Source organism: Pteropus medius, unplaced genomic scaffold (assembly GCF_902729225.1).
Source record: "Pteropus medius unplaced genomic scaffold, Ma_sr-lr_union100, whole genome shotgun sequence".
Lineage (NCBI taxonomy): Eukaryota > Metazoa > Chordata > Mammalia > Chiroptera > Pteropodidae > Pteropus > Pteropus medius.
Window position 1 is genome coordinate 5,029,674 of NW_024343732.1, and position 19,851 is coordinate 5,049,524.

Below are 19,851 nucleotides of genomic sequence, written 5' to 3' on the forward strand. Positions count from 1 at the left end.
AGCAACAGTTCATAAACCAGGAGGTTCCCTTCTTTCTACCTTCACATACCCGTTGGAAATCAGAGAGAAGGGTTCTAGAAGGTTCTAGTCATGAGCCCCGAATCCCGTGGCTTTATCTAATCCGTTCGCCTAACCTTTCCAGCAGTTTTGAGGCTCCCAAAGGGTGGAGGAGAATCCTCTTCTCTTAGAACCACAGCGAACACTCAACACTGGATCGGAAATACCAGAACCCACACCAAATTCTGACCAACTTCCAATGACGACAAATGCCATGTTTCCACACAGAGTTTTCAGAGCAAGAATGGCAAAACCAGGCATAAGAACCTATCGAACCAACTACCAGCCAAAAACAAAACAAGACAAAGAACAGGCCAAACCAAAACTTTATGCTATGAAAACAGAAAATAAAATAAGGAGATTTATAGGCCGGCTGATTGTCAGCAAACACAATATATTTACTGTATTAGCATTTGCTCACAGTGCAAATGGTACAACATTACACCATTTCAATATTTCGGTTTTTAAAAATGCTGTTTTCATTAACTATATTATATTGGCATAACAATGTGACAAAAGAGCAGATGAAATGTTGGTGAAGAATTTCACCTTTTCACAATATCAAGCGTATTTTTTTAACCTTAGTATAAGGTACTATAAATCCAAGAAATAAAAACATCCACAAAATATATTACATCTGGTTTGTCTTTTTCTGAGTACTCAACTTTATACAAAAGTCTTTCAAAAAATATCATTCCCCATAGGTTTTCCTGTTTAAAACCTGATTTTTTTTCTCTCAGTTCACATAAGTTAGAGTGCATTTTCTTCTGTTGTTTTTTTCAAACATGCAGACATATAAAAAAAATCTGGATAGCACAACCTTTTGGCAACAAAGTTATTTTTCTCTTAGTTTAGCTTAAATGTCTGAGAACAGTTTTATTAAAACAAAGGAAAACTCAGAGTTATCATGCAGTGACATGCATAAGCCAGAAGGAGCAAGGAAAAAATATTAAAGGATATCTGATTCCTCCTTCTAGCTTTGAAGTGACCAAAATTTTTGTTTTTAATAATCATCACATTATAAAAAGTATTCAGCAAAATACTGTCTCTGCAAAGAAAGATTTTACCCTTCAGCTGAAAAAATATGGGCCCTGCTGGCAAACTTCATCCTCTTCTCTCTCCTCCTACAAAAAGTCCAAGTACCTGGGGATCCACAATCCCCCTGCTCTTTGATTCTCTCCTTTCACTAGACTCCTTTTAGTATTATTTATCCACCACCGAAAACAAAACAAAACAAAACAAAAACAGTGCTTTTTTTTTCCTTTAAAAAAAAAAGGTGGGAAACGCATAAAGTGACTTTAAAAACAGACATTCTGTAAACTCCAGACCTTTGTTCCTTCTCTCTGGGCAGCTTACTGACCACAGGAGAAATGACACAAACAGGGGACAGTACATTCAGCTGGAAGCTGTGTCACAGAGCAACCTTCCCTACTGCTCCACTTCAAAAGAGTCACCCCTGCGTGGAGAAGTTTTGAGGAAGACGGGGTGCCTGAGAAGAAGTGAGGTAGGGCGGGGAGAAGCTTAGACTGGGGTATGGAAAAGATGTGCCTCATTCACCAATGTGGATTAATGCAAAAATCTCCCTATTTTTGAGGAAAATTTGGACAGAGATGTGTATGTGTGTATATGTACATATATATTTACATACATAGATATATATGTATATATACATACATACATGCATGCATAGGTAGATGTAATCTCAACAGTTAAAATTTTCATAAAAAAGAAATCACTTAAAGCTGTATGTCTACAAATTCTCTGTATTCCGGTGCGCTGCACTGGATAGCTGAGTACCTTAGATTTTATTTTGCTAGATTACATATTGTGTGTATGCTCTATTTGTATGTGTATATGTGTGTATATATATACACACATACACACACACGCACGCACACTCCAAATACGTGAGTTGAATTCTGTTGATGATCAAGGGCGAAAAAATGAGCCTGCTTTCCCACCAATGGTGGGAAGGAGAAATGGGTATGAGTGAAAGAAAACAAAAAGATGGTGAAATGGGGTGGCTGGTTGAGGCCTGCCTTTCTGGGAAAAAATTTTGAAAGAGATGGGAGAAGGCTTAGAGGGGAGAAGGGAGGAGAGCTGGGTTTTGAGAGGAGGGCAGAGGGCAAACTCAGGACATAGAATTTTAAAAGTGGGGCTGAGAAAAGATATTTTCTAAAAGGCAGGTTCAGTGATGGCTGGCTGCTCCTTCTTCTCACAGATCAAACTGCCCTGAGGCCTAACAGGGAAGCACTAGGAAAAGGAGGGGTACTGAGGGGCCAAAACCTAAGCGGCAGTAGCTACACCGCGGCGATGGAATCCGAGGCATTTCTTTAAGAAACATTATTTTCGAGCAGATGGAAGACCCGTCTCGTCTGGCCACGTGCAGGCCCCTAGCTTGGGACAGTCCCCCAGTGGCCTAGGGATCCGATCTGGGGAAAAGTCTGGGGTGGACACAACCCAGTTCAGCTTAAGAGTCGCACACACACCCGTGCGAGCGCGCGCGCGCGCGCACACACACACACACACACGCACAGACACACTCACGCGAGCACGCACACTCGCGCGCATCCCCGCACGCAGGCGCGCGTGCGTGCGGCGGGCAGCAAGCTCTGCGCTTTGGTGCGCTCCTTACCCTCTCCCCCTCTCACGTCTTCGAGGGGGAACCGAGGGAGACGTAGGGGGACCCGTGAGGTGCTCGGGTCGGGCGAGGCTTGGGCGGGCCCCGCTTTCAGTCCCCCGCAGGTCCTTGGGCGCGGCCCAGCGGCCCCTGGATCAAGACGATCCGAACTGAACAAAGCCGGCTAGACGCCACCTTTCCGCCCCCACGCCTTGGCTAAAGGGGTGGGGGGGTCAGCGAGGGGAAGGCGCCTTCTGCCCTGGCCCCCGACCGTTGGCCGGTGTGAAAGGGTGGAAACAGGGGACAGCGAAGGGGAACAAGGGACCTTACGTCCATGGAGAGGCCAGGGTGCGGCCCCCGCGCCTCCGTGGCTAACTTTCCCTCTGCTTTCAGGCTAGCAGCAGGGAGACACTGGAAGGGAAAAGTGGGGATCTGGGAGCCCGAGCCTCAGGCACAGGTGGTGACCACAGGGGCCAGGGACACGGGGGGTGCTGAAGATGCAGAAGGCGCGCCCCCCTTCTCCGCCTTCTTCTCCTTTTGCTTGAGGTGAATCTTGGCGTGGCGCTTGCGCTCGTCGCTGCGCGCAAACTTGCGGCCGCAGAACTCACAGGCAAAGGGCTTCTCGCCCGTATGCGTGCGGATGTGAGTGGTAAGGTGGTCGCTGCGGCTGAAGCTCCGCATGCAGATCCGGCACTGGAAGGGCTTGTGACCCGTGTGTATGCGCAGGTGCCGGGTCAGCTCGTCCGAGCGGCTGAAACGGCGGTCGCAGCCCTCCGCTGGGCACGCATGGGGCCGCTCGTGGAGCGGGGTCTTGCTGGGCCTGTTGGGGTACTTGCGGGGCCGGATGGGCTTGAGAGTGAGCGGCGGCTGGGGCAGGCTGCTGAAGCCTGGGTGAATCTGCTTGTCTTTGAATGCCTTGATGGTCTCCAGAGGGGTAATAGGGGGTGGGTTGACCCGGATGGGGTCCATGCCCTGGAAGGGCTTGTGCTCCGGAATGGAGCCCAAGTCGTTGGGGTGGTGGTATAGGTTGTAGTCAGGAATCATGGGGAAGAGATTGCTGTCCAAGGCCGGTTTGGCCGATTGGTAATCCTGGGGGGAATAGGCGAGCCCGGGGTTGCCCTGGGGGTCGTGGAAAGACACAGGCTCCGAGTAGAGATCACTGCAGTTAGAATAGGGGGGCAGCGCCGGATACATGGCCTCCACGTCGCTCTGCGGTGGCTGCACCATGCTGGTGGTGGAGGTCTGTGTGCTGAGTGCCCCTGAGGCCGGGGGCACCCCCAAGATGCCGGCGCTCATGAGGCTAATGATGTTGTCCTGGCACCAGTTGGAAGGAGAGTCAAAGGCGAACTTTCCCAAGTAGGTCACGGTCTTGTTGCCTGGGGCTGGCTGGAAGGAGCCCGAATAAGAGAGTTCCGGGTTAGGCTTCTCGTTGGTCAGACCGATGTCCATCACATTCTCTGCGGAGAGCGGGGGAGAGAGGGGAGGGGTGAGTGAAGCCAGGCCGGCTCCAGGGCCGGGGCGCCTAGGTCCTCGCCCAGGTGTGGAAGGTGCGGCCGGGTGGAGTGCGCAGCGCATGGGGTAAGAGGAAAGCTGCGCCCGGCGCAAAGCGGGCGGTGCCGCGCTCCCGGGCGCAACCTGGATACAGCAAAATACTACGGATCGGGGTGTGGAGTGGCTGCTGCACACACACCGCACACGCTGCGCACACACTCACGTACCACACACACACACACACACATACACGCGCGCGCGCGCGCCAGAAGCATTGTTGTTTCCGAGGTGGGGCGGGCAGGTAGCTGCAGCTACAGGTAGTTTCAGACCCGGAGCGCGCCGGGCTCTCGCTCTCTAGCGCACACAACTCGGCCTCTTCCCCTAGCCCTGTCCGCGCCGGGATGCCGTGCCTTTCTTGCCCCAACGAAGCCCTCATTGCGCACTGCGCCCGGGTCGATGACCCCGAGTGCTCCGACGCTTTGTCCTCGGCACGTAGAGGGGTGCTGCCCGCGAAAGGAGCTCTCCCGCCGCCTTCCCCCCCACCCCACCCCGGCCCAGCCTCCTCCGGGCCTGAAGAAGCTTTTGGCTCTTGCTGGAAGGAGAAAGCTCAGCCTTAGCAGGAAAGGGTGGAGGGTGGCGGAAAACCGGCCCGTGTCTCTACGGCGGGAGTGGCCGCTCTTCCCAAGCTCTTCGGCCAGGGGATCGCCCCCCGGGGCAGCCCCCGCGCGGGTGGACCCCTTCCCTCTCCCCTCCGTCCCCATACCCCCACGGGTTTGCTGAACGCCCCGGAAAGGCAGCGTCGCAGTACCTCTCCCACCGCGGGGACTCCACGCCGCACACGGCTCCATCCCGGGTGGGGGGCTGAGGGAGTAAGGGGGGAGAGTGCGGGTGAAAGGGACGCTCGGCTCCTCCCGGAAAAGGGGGCGACGGCACCACGCCTTGCGCGCAGCCCGGCGATCGCGCCCCCTGAGTGGAGAACCCCAGAGCCGCTCGCACCTACCTCCCTCCGGTCGGCGGCTGCCCCCACCCGGGAGAACAGAAGCCTCTACCGTGGCGTCGCCAACCGAGCCTTCCCGATCGGGGAGGGAGGGGGAAGTGGGTGGGAAAAGCAACTCGCCCCCCGGAAAATTCCCAGCGCGCCCCCATCTCTCCATCCATCCATCCACCCATCCATCCATTCCATCTCATCCATCCACCTGATCCATCCATCCACCCATCCATCCATCGCTAGCTCGTTCCCTCCTCCTCTTCCTCTCCCTTTCCTTCCTCGCTGCCTCGTCGCCTCCCCGCCGCCCTTACCTGTAGCCATCTGATTGTAATGGGCTACCGAATCGCTGCTGCCGGAAAAGAGGTTGAGCGCGCTGGGGATCTCCTCGGGGTACAGATTGTCAGGCAGTTGGTTTAGCAAACTGCTCATGGTCACCGGCAGCTTCTCGGCGAGTTTGCCGGTCATAGCACTCCCGAGCTGCCGCCGCCGCCACCGCCACCACCGCCGCCGCTCGCTCCTAACGCAGCTTCCAGGCAAGCGGCATCCGAGAGGCGATCCGTGGTGCAGGAGAAAAGCATGCGAGAGGGAAAAGTTCGGGGGAGGGGGGAGGGAAGAGGGAAGGGGTGGGCCAGGGAGGGGATCTTTCTTTTTGGGGGTGGTAGAGAGGTGGCAGCATCCTCTTGGGTGCCTTGGCTGGTGCTGGAAGGGAGGCTGGGGGCGTGGGGTGGGCCAGTAGCTGCTTCGCCCGAGGCGTCGGACGGCCTGGGTATTGACCACAACAGACACGCCGGCGGCCCCGCCCCACGATCCACCACCGCCACCGCCACCGCCGCCACTGCCGCCGCCGCCGCCTCTGCCGTTGCTGCTGCTGCTGCTGCTGCTACCACCACCACCAGCCCTGCCGCTTCCTAGCAAGCTCACTGCTGCCCAAAAGCTCCCAGCCAGGGAACTCCACCAGCCTATTTATCTGAGCCCCGGGAAAGCTCCGTGACGTAGCTGCCCATATATGGACAGACAAAGCCTAGCCGAAGGGGCGCGACGTCACAATGGAAGCTCCTCACAATGGAACATTAGAAAGCAGGAAGCGGGCCGCAGCCAGCGTGCCGCGTCCGCAACGCTCGCGGATCTTGAAAAAAGAGAGAAAGAGAGAAATAGAAGAGAAGAAAGGACAATTCGAGAGGAGAGAGGAAAGAGGGATGCAACTGAACGCAAAGCGTAAAGCACGCAGCGCGGTTTTGAAAAAGCTGTAAACCGCCTGTGTGTTTATTTTGGGTTTGCACTAGGAGAACTCACTGGGAGAGCGGGGTGGGGAGCGGGGGGTAGAGTTGTTTGCAAGTGGCCTCCAACACCCTTAGCAGGAAGAAAGAGCATTGAAAACATCGGGCGACGTCCCTTTGCAGCCTGGGAACTTCTGGGGAACCCGGAAGGCGTGCAGTCCGACCCTGCTCCCGCTGCTCTTCTCGCGTCCAGGACCCTGCCTGAGACTGGGAGAAAGGGAGCGCATCTTTTCGAGGATTCCAGCATGTCAGGGTTCCCTGGCCCAGTATCCCGAGAACTTTTGTGCCGCCCTTACTCTGACTCGCCGCCTACGCCCCGGCCGCTCCCTGGGCCCCTGACCCTGCGCTGACTCCGCGCTGAGGTCCGTGGCGGGGAGATTAATAGCTGTAGAGCGGCTGTGCGGGAGGCGAGAACCCCTCACATTTGGGGTCGAGGATGTGTGGTTTTGTTGGTAAAGAAGAAAGAATGAACTTGAGCGGACAGGAAACACGTGCACCAAATCCCCGATAAATTCCCTAATGGTTCCAAAGCACCCCCTTTGGCCACGGGATGGCAGGAGGGCCCAGCTGGCCCGGGCGCAGCCGCTGTCTATTGCTGCCTGCGAAGGGCCCGCCACTGAGTTGCAGCAGGAGCATGCCAAACCCACAGTCTCTGATACCACGGTGGCCTCCCCTAGTCTCTACCCGCCCCCTTGCCTTCCACAAGGCTGTCCCCACCGCTGCCTGCCGTCGCCCTGCGGTCAAGGGCCGCCCGTTTGCCGACCCAGAGCGCCGTCACCTCCTGGAGCGGCAGCAGATCCCGGGGGCGGCTATGTTCCCTGAGGCCTGCTCCTGGAGCGCGCGCGGCCGGGCCCGGGAGAGGGGGAGGAGAGGAAGGGAGCGTGGGGGAGCGACCCCGAATCACACGGGCTTGGCGTGGGAGGATTCCCTCCTCGGTGGCCGCGTGGGCGCGGTGAATCCCGCGTCCCCCGCTGGGGAGTCGGGTTGGGGGAACGTGGATTTCTCAGGGGGAGTGGGAGTATTGACAAGGAGGAAGAGAGGATCCCCGGGCCTCACGCCGTGGGAGGGCCACGCGGGCCGGGGACGCGTGGGAGGAACTCCCGAGCTGCACGTCGCGATGGGGGTGGATGACAACCTCGCTCCCTCCCCTCCACTTCACTCGGTGGAGAACTGGGGGTGGGAGGGCCCGGTCTCCCCCGGATCTTCTCTGGTTCTTAAGAAGGGGAGGGATTCCCGCCGCCCGCGAGCCCCTTCTCCACCCTGCCTCCACTCCCGCCAGGATCCCCACACCTATACCGGGGAGGCACTGTGCCCCCGGGCTCTCCTCCGCCCGCGCGGCGCGGGGAGCGAGTGCTCTGCAGCGGTCCCGGCTCCGGCCGGAATCAGGGCGTGCAGCGCCTCCGCCCCCAGCTCCCTCCCGGGAGGGGGGGGGCGGCGAGCGGCCAGCCCGGGGGCGTGGGCGGTAGTGTGAGCCGGGCTGGGCGCGGGAGGGGCCGTGGCGGCTGCAAGGAGGGTCGCGGGGCGGCGAGCCAAGCCGGGAAGAGCCATACAAGGAGCGGATCCGGTGACGCGCCGGCCGCGCCCCTTCTTCTCGATTTGGCTGCGGATTCCGGTCCCCGGATTTGCATATTTTGGCATCCAGTGGAAAAGGGAAGAACGGAACCCGCAGCCTTTAAAGGAACCGCACAGGCTGTAGCGTCACCTAGGGAGGCGGTCTGGGGGGCGTGAAATATTAGCCAGCGGCTCCGGCCTCTGGCCATAGAGCCTGGCAGTAGGGAAGAGGCGGGGAGCGGCGGCGACGCGCGAGCTTCGGCCGCTCCAGTCCCAGTGCGAGCCCCTCTGCATCACCTCCTGCTGCGCGTGCACCCGGGAGTGGCGGGGTCTGCGCGGGTTCCTGCCGGGAGCCGGGAGATGCTGTGAGGTCCGCGGCCTTGGGTGATCCGCTAGCCCTAATATTGACTGCAGTGCCCACGTTTCCCCGCTCGAGGCACAGCTCAGCCTGCGGGGGTGGCGGGAAGGAAATAGACCTCCAGGCTGCCCGCTCGGCTCGGGAGAACTCCACGGTGCTGCACCCCTCCCCATCTGTTGAGACCTCTCCCCATCAGAGGAGGAAGAGTGAGGAGCTAGAACCCCCAGTGTTGTTCGGTAGGGGCCCGCGATAGGAAAGGCGGAGGAGGTGGGAGTGTTTGGGATCCTTGAGAGTTTCCAGGGCCCCAGAGACGGGGGAGGAGTGTAGCCACTCCAGAGATGGCCCCCAAACACTTTTAGGCTAGCTGGACTTGTTGCACCCGAGGAGAAGCACGTAGGGCTTGCCTTCCTGCTGCACTGCCTGCTTACACGTTGGTGAGATTAAATAGTTTTTTGGGGGGAGGGGGCAAATGCCTTTCCCCACCTTCCTATGAGTCCTTGATATAAAATGGATGCCTTCAATTCAATTAAATAACTATTCATTAAAACTTCAGCGTGACCTGGGACAAATTTCTTTCTTAGCCCGGTTCCTTGTCTGTAAATTGGGATAATAATAGTACCTGTCCCTTAGGAAGATTAATTTAGATAATCTCCATAGAGTACTTATGTTAGGCCCCTTGCAAGCACTCAGTGAATGGCAATTATTACTGTTAAACTATATTCTCTCCCACCCTACTGTGCGACGGAAAAGCCCTTTCCCCTTGGGCCTTGGGAGTAAGTGAGGTAGACAGTAAAAAGGGCCAGCTATGGAACTCCATCCCATACCAGTGTGATCATATGCTAGAAGTATTAATGTTTATTATTTAGGAGGAAAGGGAAAGTCTTATTTGTGTGTCAGGTACCCGCGGGGCCCTGCACCAACACAGAGGTGATTAAGGATCGGTATTCACTCTGCAGGAGTGCTGCTGGTGAAATTGGCAGGGTACAAAGGAGTCACCCAGTTGCTCTTTAACACTCTGGAGCACCCTTGTAGACTTTTTTGGTGGGTGGCTGTGGATTTGAAGGTGGGGCAGGAGATTCTGGTGCACTTCCTTCCATCCTTGCCGTGGAAGGAGCCATGCCGGGGTAAGCTTGCCTCTGCAAACATAGGTTCTCACTGCCTGCCTCTGCTCAGGTTCAGCCCACACAGGCGTCCCCTGTCATGCTGCATGATGGTGGCAGATGGAGGCCAGAGTTCTGTGGCAGGAGGGGACAACTCTGGATATGGAGTAGGGGGTGGGGTATTTGGAGTGGCTGCTTGTAGACTAATAGCACTCTCCTTTCTGATCGCCAAGCCTTGAATTCAGCATAGGGAATAAAAAAACTTTTTCTTCTCTCCCACCTTTTTTCCTCTTTCCCTCCTGGACAGGGGCTGGGGTGATTGTTTTATTGGCAGGCTGAGATGAGATTGCCAAGGGCCCAATTACCTGAACTCCAAGCCTTGGACTTCTTAGGGAGCAAGTAGGCACTGGTTCAGGGCATCCTCATCTTGGAGTTGGTGAAGAAAGGCAGGCCGGGGCCCCTCTGCAGCAGGACCGAAGCTGCCCAGTCCCCCTGGCTGCTCTCCCTTGAATCCAGGTAGCCTCACCACCTGCATTTGTGGGTATTTTGGCTGCTTATGGAGGCAGTGTGTGTGGATGTCTCGGAGAAAGGATAAAGGAAGGAGATGTGGCCCTAGAAAGAGGCTGGTTTGTTGCCCTGTCTTGCTCCTTTGTTCTGCACTCACTTCTGCCCTCTGAACTTTAGCTTTCCTTTTCGCTAAAGGTGTCCAGGCCTTCTCTGTTGTTTTACAGGAAAGAAACCCCCAATTAATTCAGGGATATTGATGATTTACTGTATTGCCCTTCTCAGAGGGTACTTGCATTTTAAAAGAAAATGCTTAGAGAGGGTAATATATAACCCGAAGGAATTAGGCCTAGTGCTTAGCAGGATGTCTGGAAAATGATAGGTGCTCATAAGTGCTGGTGGAACAAGGTCTAATTGTGGGATGTCCATTCCAGTGACAGAGTGGGAGTTTTGGGACACAGAGAGTGTCTGGGGTTCCTCAAATTATGCCAGATACCTATGTACAGGGCCCACCCTGGTGGAATTGCTCTTGAATGACAGTTCTCTCAAGGGTCTTCAGTTGTTTTCCAGTTTGGGGTGCCACATAGGAGAAGAGCAGGTCACTGGCGGAATCTCCTTGGTGCTCTAGACATCACTACCATTTCTTTGGTAATGACAGCCAGCTCTGAGGCAAGTTGGTTTTTGCCTAGAAGCTTGTGAAAGGGACATATCGTTGACAGCAATGGCGACTTTTGAGGGTGGAGTTCCTGGCTCAGAGCTGGAGCTGAGCTTCGGGTAGAGACTGCTAGAGGCTTCACACTTGCAGAGCTTCTGTACTCATAAAAGATGGGATGATGGGGACATACTTCATTTTCTTCATCCTTTACAACAATCCTGTGAGCTTTTAGGGCTGTTCCCTCCATACTTTTTTTAAATGAAGTATGTAAGGCATTGGAAAGAGTCTGAGTAGTTAGTTGGAGGATAACTCAGAAAGTGGCTGAGCTGAGATTTGAACTCAGGGCCTTGTGACGCCGAAACTATTGCTCTGAATCCTGCCCTTTGCCCCCATTATGGCCATCGGGAGAAAGAAATGAAATGGCAGATGTCGGTAAGAGGAGAGCTAGGTGTAAAATCTATGAAGGCAATGGAGTAGAAGAAAGGCTAGCTGTAGTATTGCCTCTTGGCACCCCTGAGACTCAGCAGAGAATAGGGGAGGAGCCTCTTCCCAGGAGACAGTAAGGAGGTACAGCACTCAGGGAGGTCAGGGAGAGCAGTGTTTGGTGGAATGGAAATTGTGCTGCTCTGAGCTCAGGTCCCACTGCCCTAAGTTGTCTCAGAGGCCGCAAGTTCGTCCCCCAGCCAATCACACGCTTCCATTTTAAACACCTGCTTGTGGCTAAATTCAAACTAATTCATTATAATCATGTTGAACTGGAGTGTTTTCGATCACACTTCAAGCAATTTTGGGAGAGTCTGATGACTAAAAAGAGAAAGGCCGGTTACACAGTACACTTGTGGGGGCGGGGGGACCAAAAGTGGTCCTGGAGACACCTCTTCACACATAAGTCCAAGGCAATGAGTAACTGCTATGGGGTCGGGGATGAGGGCAGTTGTCCAGAGGGTGGGTATTCAGGGCCAGGCTGGGCTGGAGCAGGGAGGGAAGATCTTAGATAGAAGGTGAGAGTTGGAAAAATTAAGGAAAGTATAAACTCTGGTCCAGGAATTAGGAGTTCTGGTTTCTGCCATAAATCATCTAAGTGACTTTGGGTCTGGCCCTCTCGTTCTTGGGCTTCTGGTAGGGACTGGACTTGATAACCTACCTCTAAATCCCTCCTAGCTCTGTTAACCCACACATTTGAATCCTATTGCAGTGAAGGTTGGGAGACTTGTCTCAGCGTTCATTCTGAATCAAGTTTGGGGTTCTGTAGGGTTTGGGCTGGGATCTTCAGTGGAGAGGAGGGATAGGTCAGGGGCTGAGAGCTTGTAATGGGAACCTTTCTGTCTTAGCTCAGGGGTTCTGGGAGGGAAAGTGGAGTCATGTGCTCAAAGGGCCTGTCATTGCCCCTGGGGGCCACTGTGGGACAGCCCCCTACTCAGCTGGGAAAGGATGGTGTCTCTGCAGAAAGGACTCTTGGGGGATGCTTTTGGAAAGAGGAACTTTGTCATCTGAAATGAACCAGAAAAAAGTGTGAATGTGGGGGGACTGAGGGAGAGGCAGTCAAGGAGAGTAAAGAAGGAGAGAGAGAAAAGGAGGGAGAGAGATGAGAGAAAAGTTACGAGAGCAGGTTCTCCCTATTGCTCTCCCCACAACCAGCCTCTTGCTGGGGGGCAGGCTTCACCCATGGGACAGGGGCTGGACCCAAGAGGCTGGCAGGTTCCTCTCCTCCTTGCTCTGTAAGAAAAACCTTTGGGGAACCAGAGAGAACTGTAGTCTTTAGATCCTTGTCTCTTATTACCACCCAGCCTCAGGACCCTCCTCAGCCTCAAACGAACAAGCCCTTTGCTTCATCTATCAGGGACAAACTTTTCGGTTCTTCGCTGTTCTATGCAGTCGAAAACCTGGGATACAGGGAAAAGCAGTTAATGACTCTTTGGGGCCCAGAATCTGAGCTCCTCAGTTGTATTAGCATCTTCTTTCACCAGATGGCTTAGGCAAGGCCTAAGATGGCTACCTTTGTCATGCCATAACTCTCCTAGAAAATGAAATGCTTTTTACAGCCATGGGGGTAAAGGCCGATGTTGTCCCAGGCCCCATCCTGTCACCTGAGGGCTGAGGACACGTAGCAGTGAAGTCTGTCAATCAGTGTGAGCTTCCCTGCCAGGGCTCAGGGCGGGTGGGAAAGGAGAAGGGGCACGATCCCTTCCCCACCCCACCTCAGACACTGCAGAATTATTTGGCTCGAGGTTACCCAGAAAGTTACTGGAAGATGAGAGATGGTATCAAGCTCCCCAAAGGGGAGGAACTGAGTCTTATTCCTCTTTGTCTCCCCTGTACCACCCCTGTGCCTGTCCGCAGCAGGTGCTCCATCAGAATTTATTGACCCAATTCAAATGTCCACTTTGGTAATTCTGAAACATGGTCGATTTAAGGAGCAGCTAGATCCACTTGGCCCTTCCCGCCTGGTCCTTTTGTTTCTACCGCCCCAGCACTGACAGTCCGCCCCCCACAGGATGGAGGTCCCTTATCCACTCAAATTCCATTTCGTGGTGCTGGGCTCCTAGGTCCAGGACTTAGCTCTCTCATTTCAATAAGACAAACATGTAGGGAGCACTTCCTGTGCAGTCTTCATGGAGGCAACAGACTCGAGACTGGGATCCCGCTGTCAGTCCCTGCGCAGGCAGACAGTTTAAAGGGAGGTGGGGGAACGAGGCTCTGGTGGAAGTGATCATATACAAAACACAGTGTCTCAAAGGAGGTGCAGGCAGGGAGCTCGGAGGGGGAAGGACCATTGCTGGCTGGCAGGAGGGACCTGTTCAGGGAGAGGGGAAGGCCTGACTTGGGGGAGGAGGGCTTAATCAAGGCCTTGAGGAGGGGAGCAGAGCAGAGGGGTGAGTAGGGGAGGGAGCGTTTTGCGCAAGGAGCTGTGATCCCCCCACCTCATTTTCATGCTTACTTTTTTTCCATTTGTGAAACTAGAACCTATTAGGATTGTTTTTTCAGGACTTCTTCCTCAGTGCTTGGTCTAGGCCTGGCTATGGTTTGTTGTATGGATGAGTGAGGAATTCTAGAAGGGAAGAAGGGAGGCAGCACTAGGTCTGGATGTGCTAGATCCCATCGGACATCTGGGCACCTACTAGAATGTGAGTTCCAGGACAGCAGGGGCTTGGGGCTGTGCCCTGCACTGCTACATCCCCAGCTCGCACCTGGCTTATGGGAGTGCCCCACAAATATTTGTTGAAGAATGAATGTGCCGGACACTATACTAGGCCCCATTCCAGATGCTATTAGCAGGAATAGGAATGGGGATAACTCGGGGGTGTGAAATCCAGGAGAAAGATGGAGCTTGAAGAGTCTGGGGCAACATAGATCCCAGGCTGGGGGCAGGGCAGGATTCATCAGACATAAACTCAAGTGGTAATAGCCCCGTTAATTGAGTGGTAATGATCCTTGGCATTTTTCATCTTCAAAGCCAGGAACAAACTGTAATTAATGCTCCCGCCACCCGGGGGCAGGGTGGGGGGTGGTGTGGAGAATCTTGAACTACTGCTACTCAGTCGGGGAAACTGAGGCACTGGCGGAGAAAGCGTGGTTAGGAGAGTGGATGCAAAGCCCAGCAGAGCTAGGAATTCTCAGGGGTGCCTGAGCACAGCAGAGCGTGGCCCCCTCCCAAACGCAGGCAGCTGGGGAGCCGAGGTCCTGAGTGGGGAGGGGACGCCAGAGACCCATGCAGGGGCAGAGCAAGAAGTCTCAGTGTGGGCCTTTCCAAGGGTGGCAGTGGGCGCGTCGGGTCTGCTGGCGGGGTCTGGGAGTAGCGAGGGCTTTGCCAGCCTCCGCCCCGCGACCCGGGGGCGGTTCTGGAGGGGCGCGCGGAGCAGGAAAGCGGACGCCCTTCGTGCCCAGTAGCAGCCGGCTCCAGGCACAGTCAGGGTGAGTCACCGGCGGCTTTCCTCATCGCAGTCTGGCTGCCCCGAGCCCGGAGGAGTTCTTCATTAGGGTGATTACCCTGCCGTCATTAAAAGCAGATAAATATCACCCAGGGACCAAGGGCGCGCGTCCGCCTCTGAACTGCAGCCGGGTTCACAGGCCCGGGGGCCGCTAGTACGAATCCGGCGGCGCCCGGGTGCCAAGTCCCAGGAGCCCCATGCCCTTCGCCCGCGGCGCCCGCAGCCCGGCCGTTTTCTCCTGGACCACGAAGTCCTGAAGTTCAGTTACCACTTACTCCTTTTTTTTGATGCCCCCGTTCCAGGTGACACCCCAAACACTACTCCTAGATTGCCTTAATCTTACTTTTTTACATTTATTTGTGTAATGCTTTGATAAATGTCTGCCTGCCACCCTCCACTGCTGAACCGTCCAGGAGGTCCCAAAGCACTTCCGATTTTTGTGTTGTATTCCCATTGTTCCCCCGCCTCAGCCCACTCCACCCCTACCCAGCACCAGTGGCCTGTGCAGCAGGCCTCAGGGTTTTTGAATTACCAAGACCCCATGAAGCCATAGACCTGTTTGATGACCTTTGTGTCCTGATCATTTTCAACAGTTGACAATTACCTATTGTGTGCCAACTGCGCGTCAGGCATTGAAATCCCAGCAGTAAGGAAAACCGCCTGAGCTCTTGCTGTGGGGAGACTCTGAGATCTGATGAGCGTTCAGGATGGGGATGGGCAATAAGTAAACATATACGAGGTGGTGATAAGTGATATGAAGAAAAAATACGCACGTCAGCATAAGGACGAGAGGGGGGTGCATGCTGAAAGTCCTGCTTGATAGCCGTGCTTCCCCTCCCCCCACCCCCGCAATCCTTACAGTTTGGAGTTAGCATGAGTGCCACTGAACGTTAAAATCCCGAATCGGAATATGTGGGTCTGTGCTGTAGTCCAGCTAATTTATTGGATGATCTCTGAAGAAATGTTGTGTAAATAAGATCTTTAGTTAAACGATTGCATCAAAGTCCACTAAAGAAGTTAGGTCTCTGAAGGCGAAGTCACCTGCGACTTGGCTTTTTGTCCCTGGCCTCGGGCCCCTCTTCCCATCGACTTTCCTGCCTGCCACCAGGTGGCCTGAGAGAAAGTTCTGACAGTGCATGAGGACACGGTTGTTGTTTTTTTTTTCCCCCCTGAGGCCTCTGGAGAAGGAAGGGCAGCGGGCCAAAGGTGACTGTGGCTGTGGGTACCCCTGCCCCAATCTCTGAGCCACACTCCCCTCTCGCACAAATGCTTTCTCAGATCAGTCGGAGAGCTTCTTTCAAACCCCAAATGAAAGAAAAAGTCGCTGCAATGGAAACTCAAACTAACCCTCCCCTCTTGCCCCACTTCCCTCCCGCGGTCACACTTCCGGCTGCTGCCACAGGGTATTTTGGGTTCGAAAACAAAGCGTCAGATCTATTTGAGCAACTTTTTTTCCATCTGAGTAGAAGCCCAGGGGCCTGTGGCCACCCTGGGCTCGGCCACTTCCCCAGGGAACTGACGCGTTTCCCCTTCTCCACTGAGGACCAATTTAGCAGTTCAGACTGACCACTTTTAGCTTCTCCTTTCCCTGGCCTGGCAGCCAGCGATGAGGGCCCAGAGGTCGGCCTCTGGGTGTGTGTGTCTGGGTACCTTCCTTGGGGACTTCAGGGGAAAGCCTGATTCTCCACCTCTGCCAGAACCTCCCCTTGCCTTCCCAAATACCCTCAAACTGTGCACACTCACGAATCCTCCACAGCTGCCCCCCAAAATCCACTTGCTGCATCAGGAGACTGCAAAGGGAGAGTTGGCGTTAGGCCTTGTTTGGTCCTCAGTGTCATCCAAAGGGTGGTGTGTCTGTCCATATGGGCTCGTGAGTATGCAAGTTGTGAACGAATCGGGCACGCATCTATGTAGCCCACATGTGCGTGTAAATCCTACATTGGTGACTGCCCAGGCTGAACAATGCACATGCACACAGCTTGCATGGATGTCTAGAAAGAGCTTGGCAGAGTCGAAACCCTGGAGTGTCTAGCGGGTGCGTACACCATGTGATTTTGTGTGGGCTGGTGTATTTACAGTGTATGTGTGCAGGATGCGTATAGTAGAGGTGTGTGTAAATGTGCGCACAAACGTTTGTGTGTGCGCGGATGGGCAGGGCCTGGTTCTCAGGGCATGGGGGGAGGAAGACAGGCAAGCTCGGGACAGTGGTGACCAGTGTCCTTGTGGGCAGATGCAGGTGCTGCCTGCGGGTCGGGGTCTGAGGACAGGCTAGAAAGCTGGCGGTGCGAATGGGTGTGCCTGCGGGAGCACCGGCTAGAGGCCAGCCAGTTTTTCCTTCATGCGTGTCTTTCCTTTGGGACCCTCGCCGCCCTGTCAGGCCTCTCTCCTTGAGCCCGGTCCCCTCCACGGGCTGCTCCATTCCTCTGGCGGGAACGCCTCCCCTCTCCTACTTACTTAGCCTGTCTTCCCACTTCTCTCTTCTGCTGCTGGACTCTTCCAGGCCTCACAATCGCACTACCCTTGATAGTCTCTGTGTCTGTTCACATTCTCTCCCACCACATAGAAAGAGCTTTTGGAGAACAGAGACCTTCTAGGTTTCTCTTGGGAGTCCCTTCTGTTCTTAGCACACAGTCGAGCCTCCGCCAGTACTGGAGAACGGCTGACTGCATGCTGGCGTCGCAGCCGCAGCGCGTGTAGAAGGGATCTGTTGCTTTATAGTGTCTGGAATGGGCACATCCAATTGTTTCTCTGTGTGTGCGTGTGTGAGCGCATGTGTGTGTGAGGGGTGGAAGGCGTCTGGACTCCTTTAGGATACTTCCCATGCTCGCTCTTCTCCCCAGGCCCTCAGGGAAGTCCACTTGGCACACTGTCTGCTTTCTTTGTGAGAATGAAAATGAAGGTTGGGACGTGGGGCCTGCTGCGGCTGTGGCTGCCTTTCCGACAGTCTCGGCTTCTTTCCTTTGAACCCTATCCTCTCTGCCCAGCTGACTTGTGCCAGTGAGGGGGACTCCAGCTCATGAGGAAAATAGGGGGCACTTCGGTGCCCTGCCCACTCCTGAGTCACATTTCTACCCTCTGTCCCTGAGTGCAGACGCAGTGTAGGGCCTGCGTCGTAGGGCCTGTGCGCCCCCACGGCCTCCCCGCATAGGGGGTCCCCGAATGGGTTTCCTGAGGCTGCAACCTGGAGAAGACGAGCTCTGTCCTTGGCTGCTGCTTCTGGGAACAGGTTCGTCTGAAATCCCAGGGTCTCTGGCTCCCACAGCTGCAAATGCCTCTTTAACCTGGGCCTCCTGGTAGGGTTTTCTGGCTCCTGTAGCCAAATGAACTTGGCTCTTTTTCATTCTTAATCCCAAGAATGTTCACTTTCCCCTGTTCTGGTGGCTTCCGTGCACCTCCCAGCCAAAGGGATGGTTGAGGCGGCTTTCTCTACCATTCCCCCAGATAATCGCACAGAACTGTAGAACATTCAGCTAGAATGGGGGCTCAGAGAATACCTATCCCGAACTGTTTTGTAGATGAGGAAACTGAGGCCCAGAGAAGGCCTCCGACTTGCTCAGGCTCACACAGCAGTGAACGGTAGCACTGGTACTAAATCAGGTCTTCACTGCCAGTCAGCGGTTGTTTCAGCTACATCAGACCAGACGACCATGTTGTTCTTTTCTATTTCTTTCTCTTTCTGACTCTTTCTCTTCTTTTCCTTTTCTATTGAAACATTTCCCTTTGAAATGTCCTTAAGCAGGGCGGCTTGCATCTAGTGGCACTGAGGTGGTGTTCAGAGCCAGGACCTGTGTCCTGGCAAGGTTTTCCACAAAAGACTCTTCTCGTTCCTGGTCTCTCATCCTCCGGGGATACTCAGAGACCCCGTCCTCCCCTCTCCCTGAACCAGCCTTGTCAGTTCCTGTTTCTCAGATGGGAACCCACAAGAAACCTGCTCCAACCTTAGTTTCCTGGTCTCTAAAATGGAGCAAGAGTCTCGGAAGGAGAAATAAGGGCATTTGCGCGTGTGTGCGTGTGTGTGCGCATACGTGTGTGTATGTACACCTCACATGTCTCCCAGCAGCCCCTGGGGGTAAATGGGAAAGGTAATTAGCACCAGGATGAAAGGTGCTGTGGGAGATAATTACAGGTAATATCAGGACTGCCAGGAGGGTGGGGCAAGAGGCCCTTAGACCTCTGGGGGGTTGGGCAGCCCCTAACCCCACTCTTGAACAGCGATCAGACACCTGGAGGGGGAGGTGGGGGAGGGAGCATTCTGAGTGAAGGGTCTTTGTCTTTACAGGGAAGCGCTTGTTAGTTGCTAAGAAACTGGGTTGTCTCTCCTGATCCAAGCCGCCCAATGTTTTGCTGAGCTTGGGAGGGGGATGCCGGGCTGGGGCTTGAGGCTCCTCCAAGTTGGTCTTTTGATGGGTCTCTTGGGAAAGACTCACATCTGGGGAAAGTGACTCTTTCCCTATACGAAGCTGGGGAGCAGAGCAGGTGAAGTAGAGGCAGTAAAGGAAGGGAAAACCTGCATTTACTGAGCAGCCTGCATGCTGGGCACTGTGCCTGGGTGCCTTCTGTGCTATCTCATTTAAACACTGCAACAGATCTTTAAGAAAGGAACTTATTTCCATTTTATTTTTGTTTTGTTTTACTATTTTTGCAGTTGAAACACAGGTCCAGAACAGGTGAGTAAGTTGCTGGGGTCACAGGGCTATCAAGTGGTAGAGATTCTATGTGAATTTAGGTTTGCTAGCTAAGAAAAGTTGTGCTTTTTAAAATACACCACCTAATGCATATACCAGGCTTTCTTCCTATGCCAGGGCTGCTTAGCCCCGACACCTGGACCTACCGCTGCCACCATCACCATCAGTCACCACCACCACCACCATCATCACACCACTACCACCACCACCATCAGGAAGTCTTCCTATGTGGCTTCTCCTCCTTTTCCACCTCTCTTCCTTCCCTAAGAGCAGTTATCTTACAGGCAGTTTCAGGAGGGGGTGGTGCATTCAGTGGATTGAAGGTTTTTGGAAAACTGTTGGCATAGTTGCCCTGTGCAGGTTGGGTGAAGGGATGGTAATGACCTTGAACTGGGCCAGGCCATTTCGGTGAGTGTCTAGGAGCTGGCTTTATTTTATGTAGCCCAGAGAGTAAAATTAGAGTACTCTTGGCCTCTGAATACTGAGTGACAAGGCTGGAGTTAACATCAGATGCCATCTACGGCCATGCCACATGCTCGATCTCGATCTCGTCTCATCTGTCTCATCTCGGAAGCTTAAGCAGGGTCGGGCTGGTTAGTCCTTGGATGGAAGACCACCCAGGAAGACCAGGTGCTG

The 19,851-nt window shown here is 54.5% G+C and overlaps 1 protein-coding gene across 2 annotated transcripts; it reads right to left on the reverse strand.

Moving 5' to 3' along the window:
* Positions 1-365: 365 nt before the first annotated feature.
* EGR3 (early growth response 3) lies at positions 366-7,078 on the reverse strand. 2 transcript variants are annotated; one of them, XM_039868108.1, is made up of 3 exons: positions 5,468-5,628; positions 4,977-5,029; positions 366-4,134 (listed from the first exon to the last, which is right to left on the reverse strand). In XM_039868108.1, exons 2-3 carry the CDS (start codon positions 5,014-5,016, stop codon positions 3,125-3,127), a joined length of 1,050 nt encoding a protein of 349 aa, XP_039724042.1. In that variant the 5' UTR covers positions 5,017-5,029; positions 5,468-5,628; the 3' UTR covers positions 366-3,124. The 2 variants fall into 2 exon arrangements, with proteins under 2 accessions (XP_039724042.1, XP_039724041.1); XM_039868107.1 differs by lacking the exon at positions 4,977-5,029 and having other exon boundaries at positions 5,468-7,078.
* Between the last annotated feature and the right edge of the window lie 12,773 nt (positions 7,079-19,851).

What these genes read in the sequence shown, in the direction of transcription:
- EGR3 (XM_039868107.1), bottom strand. Translation starts at nt 5,621, where the DNA reads ATGACCGGCAAACTCGCCGAGAAGCTGCCGGTGACCATGAGCAGTTTG. An exon ending in TTACAATCAGATGGCTACAG is followed by an intron (nt 4,135 to 5,467) that starts GTAAGGGCGGCG and finishes CGCTCTCCGCAG; the next exon opens with AGAATGTGATGGACATCGGT.